Raw genomic sequence first — 9,392 nt, forward strand, 5'->3', positions numbered from 1 at the left:
CATAGTTGAAACTCTTTATTTCCATACAATTTTTGAGACATATTAAGAGACTACAGCTCTCTTTTAGAATTACAGAAATGTAATCCTCCTTTCAGAACAAAACTTTGTTTAGCAAGAGAGATGTGAGTTTCAGTTACGTAGTTTGATGCTTTTACTTTCATCACATTTCTGCAATTTCAGTTTAGGGACCAACATGAAAGCTTTAATTTATTTGTTATTATATTCATGCATGTCACCTTAGTATTTGTTAAAAGGATATGGCATAATAATTTAAACTTTTGTTCCTCCTTTCTTAGGGTTTCCCTTTTCACTTCACATACTTGGAAATTTCTTGTTTTCAGCACCATTAACTTATTATGGAACTCAGCAAACAATTTTAGTAAATACCCTTTAAAATGCATGTATTAAAATTTCAGTCCCACTGCTCCAAATATATCCATAAGAGGCTTTAAACCACAGACTTAGAGCATGGAAGTAATCTTCTTTCCTTACTCTTTCAATGTAGCGAGGCACAGTGACAATATGGTCACTGTGGAACAGCCTCTGGATATCCTACACAATTTAACCTGTGTAGGAACTGGTACACTGGTAACAGCCTTTCTGGAACCCTCCAAGGAGTTTAAGCCTGTTCTCAGTGTGGAGACTGAGTCACTAATGAGGATGTTGCAGTTTGGTGCATTTAGCCTGTAACATAGCAGTGTGAAACCCCTGGACCTCAAATCCTTGGATTTAGTAATTTGTTATGATTAAAAATGTCATTATTTCAGTTTTATATCTTTGTCTAATCTGGTAGCTCTGACAGGTACTGTATTTCTGACTTGATGATAAGGCTGTGTCATTACAATGTAAGGAAAAAGGACTGAGGTGACAAAAAGAGATACATCTTGTATTTAAGTAAGTGAGGAAAAGATGACTGATCAGGAAAATTGAGAATACAGAAACATTATATCTATTTGAAAATATTTTAATGTCAAAGTGCAAAATTCTCAGAAAACATTTCAGGTGGCAAGGACTTTTATTTTTGAAATGGTTATTAGTGTCAGGCAAAGGGAGATCACTAAAGTGTGAATTATGCCTTTCAAGATGCACCAGGCATTTGAGTGCAACCTCCTGGCAGGCAACACCTAATCTTTTTTCCTCCAAAATCTATCTTTGATATCACAGTAATCATACAATTAGGACAACAATAATTCAAAGTGATGCATTCAAAGTGTTTAATTACAACCTTCATAACTTTGGTTGTTTTTTGGGCCAAATTAATGACCTAAATTGGAAAGATGTTGAAACACTTTCAAATCATGAAACATGGGAGATTTTTTAATATAGGAAGACTATTGCTTCTTACTAATGGGGGGAAGAAGCCAAGCTGGTAGTAGGTGAATGAAGAATTAACACCAGAGAAAGACTTCCCTTTGAGTCTTCTCCCAAGGTGGGTCAAATCCTGATATTTGTTTTTGTAGAAGTACCTTGTTTGAAAGCATTCTACCACAGATGTGTCTAAAAAAAGGTTTAGTACAGTAGAAGGCATTCTCCCTTTCCTGTGTGCTTCTGTGGCATGAATGCAAGGAGCTGACACTAGAGGATGCACCTCTTCCATTTTTCATATCTACTTTTATCCAAAGATAGTGCTTCAACCTCTCTAAATTGTTTTGTTGCCCATTAAAGGGAAAGAGCTCACTCAAGGGACACTTTTGAAGACTAAGGGAGGCTGCAGGGTTTGCTGGGCTGAACAAGACGTGCTCTAAACAACAGTTGATTTTTTCCCTTTACTAAATTCTCCCGTCTCACCCCACAGCAATTCTTAGGTGTCAGCTTAAACTATTAAGCTCCTGAGGATTAACCAGGAGAATCTTGAACAAAAGAAGTCAAGAACTGACAGCTGGATTCTTCTGCAGGCTTTCACGTTGCCACTCCCTTTGCGCTCAGTTCCTCCTGAGGTACTCCTTCCTGTTCAGTACAGTCATCCTTTTCACCCCGAGGCTCGGGCAGCCTGCAGAAACAGTGATGGGCTAATACCAGAAATGCTTGGCACCGTGCATATGAAATAGGGTGCAGTCACAGGAACTCAGAGAGAGGAGCCACAATGCTTAATAAGAGCAGTGAAGTTAATTTAATTTTTCCTACATTACATTATAGAAACCGGAATGCATTCATGAACAAGGAAAATATTTTTAGTCACAGACAAAAGAGCTGTACTACATTGTTTTTATTACCTGTGAACATCAGATTCTTCTTCCAGCAAGTCAGTGGCATCTTTCCCTTTTTTCCTTACAAATTCTTCACTGAGGCCAACCTGCTGGAGGGTGCGTCTGTAGCGACGCTCTGCTCCTTGACGAGCATCATGCTGTGAAATCGAAACTTAAACAGTAAATGCACAGAACTGGGGATTCCCCATAACAGTCAGCTGGTTTTGAAATGTACATCTGATGCTCCTAAAGGGGACAAGAGGACAACACAACCTCCTGTCCAAAATTTTTGTAATCCATAAAGTACAGTACCAAAACTGAACACTAGGACAATGTCTCACATCTCCCAAAGCCAGAGCTCGCATTTTCCTGCTTCAGTTCTTTTTTTTTTCTTCTTCTGTTCTCCTCATTCTACCACATTCCATTCTTACCAGACTGGTATACTTGTGTCTGAGTCCTAACTCTGACACTCAAATCAAAAACATGTGCAAAACCCAAGTTATGTGAAATCCTGTAAGCACATTTGCTTGTAAGTGATAAGAACTAACAACAGGGAAGTTAATACATGGAGAATGCCTGTGAAATAGCTTCATATCAGCTCAAGTGAAAGACAACCATCTTGGGTCCTATATCCTCATTGCTTCCAAATGAACCTTGCAAATTAATGTAGTCTGAGATTAGGGTTTTCCAGAGGGACTGGCCAGTCCCTAAAGATTAAGGTGTTCTATATGGAAGGATAGATACCTAGTATGAACATGAGTAAACACTATTGATAATGGTGAATTCTTACAATCTGGTACACGGAAATATTACCAGTATTTATCACACATGTGTGTTCTCTGCCTCCATTAGCAGAACAGAAAGCCTGATCCAGGAGGGTACTTTCTTGAGAAATTTTAAATCAGCATATTGTCAGTGTATTGTCACTGTCTCTAACCAGCTGCAGTTCCTGCGAGGAAATGAAAGAGAAAACCCAGGGAAAAAGTTACAGTACACACTGTATCTACACCTCAGGTGCAATAGAGATTTGCAGCTGGTACTGTGTGATGGTTGAGATGTGCTGAATGCAGCCCCAGATTGCAAAGCCTACAGGTAATAAAAGCGACATAACCATCATTAATGTTCTTCTGTAGCAGTAGAGATACAAAGAAAAAGTGCTTAACCTGGAGAGGGTTTTAAGAAAAAATTTTGCATCTCCAAACTGTAGTCTATGGTATTCAGGTGCAGAATAGGTATTTATTTAATTTCTGGTGGGATGAGGCCTTGATTTTGATCAGAAAATATACTGTGATTACAATACATAATAGGAACTGGCAAGCTCCTAGAAATAAGCCTGAATGTTTTTTCAGGGAAAAAAATAGGAAGGAATTTAAAGCATTCTTTGGTGGCTTTTCCTTGTGTTATTTGGAGTGCAGCCCAGAGACTATGAGACTGTACCTTCTCATCCATTAATTAATTTGAGACTAGATTTCTTAATGCCTGTCTTAAGTGAAAGACAATTTATCCTATTACCCAGAAACACTCTGGGACTTTGATCAGTTACCTTGGTGACCTGTTCAAAAAGGAATGGTCTGCTCTTGACTCGCAGCTTAATTTCTTCCAGCTCCTTTCTGTATTCTTTTGTTCTGTCTTGCATATTTTGCCTGAAATGGAAAAATTGCCTGTCTACTATAGGTTACCTCTGACTGTAGCTGATCAGGAATGATGAATTCTCAGTGAGTGTTCCATTCTTTAAATCACTTTGGTAATTCTCTTGATTCTGAATGCTGGGAAAAAAAACCCTATTGCTGACAAGTTATGGACCTATTAGCAAAGCTCTTCTAGACTGCAAGCAAGAAACTGTGTTCACATTTTTAGAAAAACTTGTCTCTTATGTGTTCTTTACCAAACTACACATTACAGTTGACTGGCTTGTACAAATTAGTTTCTACAAACATTAAAGGAAACGGTTCTGTATGGAAGGAGAAGTGTGGAATTGTCAAGATATCCAAATGAATGTGGAATGGATACAATAGCCAAAAAAGGTTAGGCTAGGAATGTTTTTAGACCTAATCTGTCCTAAAGAATTATCTGATGATCTTCATCAAGAGCAAACAGTTATTTTTGTGCAGAGTAGGATACTGACCTATTCTGTTTTGACTTGTCCTTTTGTGTTTCCTCCAGACTTTTATGAGGATCCAGTGCTTTTGCTCGGCTGTTCACAGACTTTTGCATAGCTTGACATTTCATTTTCTGTTTCTCCAGCCAATAAATTCCTTCTTTGTCCCCTTCCTTTTTGTTATCTTGGGCATATCTATATGGAAAAAAGTTACTGATGAGCCCATGCGGACAGCCAGACCACATGCTGGGTGGGAATTTCACTTTTGTAGTCCTCCAAGGAGAAAAAGCAAAATTTCAGCCGTACAAATGTGCAGTTTCCAAAGCAACTGGGAGACAGAGGAAGACTTAGCAAAGAAAGAAGACAGAGAAACATTCAAGTATAGTTGATGTGATGAGGGAAAACACTGGTTTTTTTTCCTCCACATTGGTCAGTAGTTGTACAGTCTTGTGGACAAACTTTCTACCTACCTAATAGCTGATTCCCTCTTTCTAGTTGCATCTGTAATATGCACAGGAAGGGTGTTGGAAGAGAGAGAGGAAAGTCCAGGCAGAGAGTAACTTTTTTGCACTGAAACCTTGGAAAGCTTCTGAGAATCCTGAAAGAAAGGAAACTTCATTCAGTGTATTTGTTCACAGATAGTTGCTAGTACAGAATCTCCTCTGTTATTTGCCTACCAAAGAGAACAGCTGGGCTATGAGAATGCACTCACTCTTCTCTCTTCCATCAGCACAGATTTACATGTGGATGGGCTGAGGGACAAGGGGAAGGAGACATGATTAGAGCTATGAAAGGGTGACTGAGCCTTAGCTGTCATAGCTCATTTTGTGTAGAATTTTGTTCTCTTGTTTGGCCTAGAATTCTGCAGTACTCTCAATACAAGGGCAGATGTCACAGACTGTTAACTATTAATAATTAAATGCTATAAACTTGAGAAGTTGATATCTTGCTAGGAGAAAGCAGTACCACTGAAATATCCAGCTATCTCACCTTTATCTTTTCATTAGCCTGCCTCTGCCTGGCATGGAGATTGGAGGTTCTCAGCTTGAATGGTTTATTACGAGTTGGCTCTTTGACTTCTTGTCTCCTTACTGTTTTCCTCTGAAACGCCCAGTAAAGTTCTTCAAAATCTGGTATTGCTGGATTAATCCTTGGTTTGAAGCTGAAACTTTTGTCCTGTAAGAAGCCAAGTTTTTCCTGCTTAGTTCTGGTGGCAGTTCGGGACTGAGGCTCCCTCCGACAGTTGCTGGTATCTATAGGAGCTACAGAGCTCTCGAGCAAATCCTTTGCTCTCATTTGAATACGGATTTCCCTGCAGAGTTCAGCTTCTAAAGGATCAAAAGGAAAGCAATGAGAAGAGTATGAGTGACATAAAAATTGCCACCACCCAAGTCTAAACTTTCCATTATGATGACAGCTACAGATACAGGAGAGACCAAACATCCTGTGCTCTCCTTTCCCCCTTTTTCAGCCCCTCTCTCCTCTGCCTCCTACGGAAAAATAATTCAAAGATACCAGTAAAACCATGGTAGGGTCTCTTTCTTAGACATTAATTTCTAGATATCTCTTATTGGACAATAACTCAACAGGAATTCTCCTATTCTTAAAGGTACCAGGTAACTTGTGCCCTTTGTCTCCTTTGTCTTGCAGAAATGTTAATCTTCCATACTAGTCCCATACCTTTTATGTGGGACTTTCAGCTATGTTGACTGTGTGGTACAAATGAATCATTCAAGTATACTTGTAACAGATGATGGCTTTTCTATGTAATGACTTTTTCTACTTTTTTCAGCAGTAATTGTCTATATTGGAAAAGCCTTTAAGTAAGGAACATTTGATGGATAGATCATGTTCAGTGATTTTCGTGGCAAACTTTCTATAGAATATGTTTTAGATTATAGCATCAAACTGAAGTCCTTTCCTGTGCAGCACTAAATATTTATGAAAATGCAGACAGTTGGCTGAGGGTTGTTTTTTTGCTTTTAGGGAAAAAAATCAATACTGCTGTTTGCAAAATAAGATGGTTTTGATTCAATTTATAGGTATTCATTGCCTGAACTATGAAATGTTCATTTCTCCTCCCTTCTCATATACCAGACAGAAATAGAACAATGGTTTGTCCTTTGCTGCCTTTTACCTTTCTAATCTATGTAGGTTAAAACAATGTTTTCTGATGAGAACTGAACTGGAGTATCCTCAAGAAGAAACCACAGAAACAGTAAAAAAGGAGAAAAGAATGAGAAAAGCCATGAGAATTATTAAGGACTGGCTTAGTTCCCACATTCAAGCATGAAGTCTGAATTGCTTACTTCAAACTTTCAACTGCAGTGGCTTAAGTCATCTGAAAGCAGGCAAGCATCAGTAACATTTCCTTGGCTTCCTGACTAGAATGGTCCTGGGCACCTCCTTTCCCTGTTTTAGCAACTGAGCCAGTGCAAGTGGGAAGGCCACTGGAAGCATCAGAGAATGGCATGAAAGACTGGACTACTACACTATCACTTAGAACCAAACTAATTGCCTGATTTGGGCTCAGAAAATATTTTTCTCCTTTCCTAGGGGTTCTGTGCAGAATGGATCACTTGAATAGGAGTAAAATTGCCAAATCGAAGATACTGCATGGACCTTGGAGACCTATGGCACTACATCTGTCTTCATGTTTGTGCCACAAATCATCTCAGTCCCTTTAGAGTAACCAGAGGTATGGAATGCAGTGTAGGGAAAGATTCCCAGACTGTCACAATCTGCAGCAAAATGGATATGGAAATCTGTCTGTAGAGCTCAATGTGCCCATGTTTTCTGGGGAGTGGAACAGAACTGCTGTTGCTGACACTCATACAGGACTACTGAACTTAGGGCACTCTACTGCAAGGGTATCTAAACAAAATGTAATGACCAGTGACACACAGGAGACTCAACAACACCAGGGGATGCTGGCCTGAGGCTCCAAGTGATGCCCTACGAGCCATGATCTTACCTCCCAGCACAGAGGCAGCAAGGGACAGGCAGGGAGGTGCTTTTACAGAAAGAGCCCTGGCATGTTACCTTTGAGTTTATCTCCAAGAAGTGAGTCATAAGTAGATTTAGGAACTTTTTTACTGGCTTGCTTCTGTTTGGAGCTCTCATTTGGGGTTGCTGCTGCCAGGAATTTTTGTCTGATAGCTTCTTTCTTTTTCTCTTCCTTCTCCAGAAAACTGAAGGGCCGCTGTGTTGAAAGTAGCAGCTCCTTTCTTTTCTGTGTTGCTGCTTGCCTGCGAATCTCATTCTGCTCCATTATTTCCTGATAAAGGGGCAGAAACACGTGGGCAGGTACAGGCTGTGCCCGGAATTGTTTCTGACATTCAGCTTCATCCTGGCTTTGCCTTTTGTCTCTCTGTTTGTCTAGTTCAAGAAACATGTACGACTTCATCAACTCGGACTTTTTGCGAGCTTCCCGCAGGGTCATTTTGAAAGGCTGAGGGATGGTGATGGAAGGAATCCAGGGAGATGAAGCACTTTTTGGCCTCAAGCGGGACTTAGGAAACAAGTGAGGCTTTTGCTGATCCCAGGTACTGTCTGAGGTGAGGTCGGTCAAAGAACTGGACTGCCTTATGTTACCAGATGTATGACTAAGACAAACACATTATGAAGGGGAAATTAGTGACATTATTAAAAAACAGAGTTAAAAGAAGGGAGACACTACTGATTAAGAGAAAGACACCGCAGGCTGAGCTGACTGTTAAAAGACAGGCCTAGGGTTTGTCGTTCTCAGGCTCCATATTTCACTTTGCTACCAAAGTTTGTGAGCAGAGCTTTGCTTGTTTTGTTTTCCATGTATAAAATGGAAGTTAGGCCTACTTAGCTTTGTCATGCAATTTATTTTGCTGCGAGCACTCTTTTGCCAGAAAGGCCACAAGCAAACCATAAAGTTCCAGCTTTAGGGTTATCTTGCTAATAGCTACTCAACATACGAATGCAGGAGAACAATCAGGCACACAGATGCACAAATCCCAACAAACGGTACCAAACACTAGCATTCCTGGGGTGCTGATGGCAATGTCATTACAAGAAACTGCTTTAGTGTGATGTTTGAGAGGTTCAGCTAGAAACTTTGTACCTGAGAAGACGACCATATTATTGATAATAAGAAAAAAAAATAAAAAACCCACCTGAGACTATTCTGGGTCTCATTAAAATAGCAAACTTCTCATAGGATGTCTGAGGGTGATTGTGAAAGTGAGTGAAAATTAGATTTTAGGGAAGGAATAAATGCAGGCAAAAGGAAGGATCAAGGTGAAGCAGAGTGGATCAAGAGCAGCAAAGGGGAAAAGAGCGTGGGAGACAGAAGGTGCAGATCATGTGTGAACAGACTCCTGGTCAATACACTTGCTGGTAATTGCTGCAGTCTCTTCTTCATAAACTTTCTTTTAAGAGTGCATGTGTGACCTGCTAGTGAATGCAAAGCTAGATTAACCACAAGGAAAGTCATCTGAGAGCTCGACCTTGGAAAGACCACGGCTCTGAAGACTGGACACTGGATAGAAACGTGTGTCATCTGCTGGCACGTTTCAAGCGTGATTAGCTGACGAGTGAGGCGGGGATTTGTGCTGTTCTTGTTTTATGTGAAAGCTGCTTACGTGGGCACCTACTGACCCCATCCTCCCTGCTGTGACTACGCTTGTGGCCAGTGTTCTGGCACTATGCACGTGCATTTTGGGACATCATGCTCCGCCTCCTCCCTGGCCAGAAGGAGAAGGAATCCTGCACCCCATCCTGCCGTCCTTACCAGGTATCGTCCTACCTGAGAGCCTCCCTCAGCTTCTCACGCAGAACTTCCGCCTCCCTCCTGAAACCCTCCAGCTCCTCATCTTCTTCGAACACCCCGAGGTCACCCCATAACTCTGCCTGGCACGGTACGCCCGGTTCTAACGGAGACCGCCGGCCCCCCATCCCGATAGGATGCTCCTTGCCCGGTGGCAGGAAACGCAGGAGTCGGCGTGTTTCAGCCTGAGGGAATGTCTCGTAACCTGAAAAAAAACGAAACAAATCGGGAAGCGCTGGTTCTGGGGTTGCGACCCCGCCTCCCCGCCCGGGAGCGCCGCGGCCGGGCCCCCGCTCGCCCGCGGGCCGCC

General features: G+C 41.3%; 1 protein-coding gene across 2 annotated transcripts in view; it reads right to left on the reverse strand.

The window, feature by feature from the left end:
- Window positions 1-9,392, reverse strand: part of FAM161B (FAM161 centrosomal protein B) — a 22,309-nt gene continuing 12,917 nt past the window's right edge. The window contains exons 2-9 of one of the 2 annotated variants that reach the window (XM_041472072.1): window positions 9,062-9,287; window positions 7,327-7,889; window positions 5,275-5,612; window positions 4,755-4,882; window positions 4,312-4,479; window positions 3,730-3,829; window positions 2,214-2,344; window positions 1-1,990 (exon numbers count right to left, since the gene is read on the reverse strand). In XM_041472072.1, the coding sequence (XP_041328006.1) occupies window positions 1,900-1,990; window positions 2,214-2,344; window positions 3,730-3,829; window positions 4,312-4,479; window positions 4,755-4,882; window positions 5,275-5,612; window positions 7,327-7,889; window positions 9,062-9,210 (1,668 nt within the window). In that variant the 5' untranslated portion in view covers window positions 9,211-9,287 and the 3' untranslated portion in view covers window positions 1-1,899. The remainder of the gene's footprint in view (window positions 1,991-2,213; window positions 2,345-3,729; window positions 3,830-4,311; window positions 4,480-4,754; window positions 4,883-5,274; window positions 5,613-7,326; window positions 7,890-9,061; window positions 9,288-9,392) is intronic. The other variant, XR_005955497.1, reaches the window with a different exon arrangement.

This window comes from Pyrgilauda ruficollis, unplaced genomic scaffold (assembly GCF_017590135.1).
Source record: "Pyrgilauda ruficollis isolate IOZ18807 unplaced genomic scaffold, ASM1759013v1 scaffold28, whole genome shotgun sequence".
Lineage (NCBI taxonomy): Eukaryota > Metazoa > Chordata > Aves > Passeriformes > Passeridae > Pyrgilauda > Pyrgilauda ruficollis.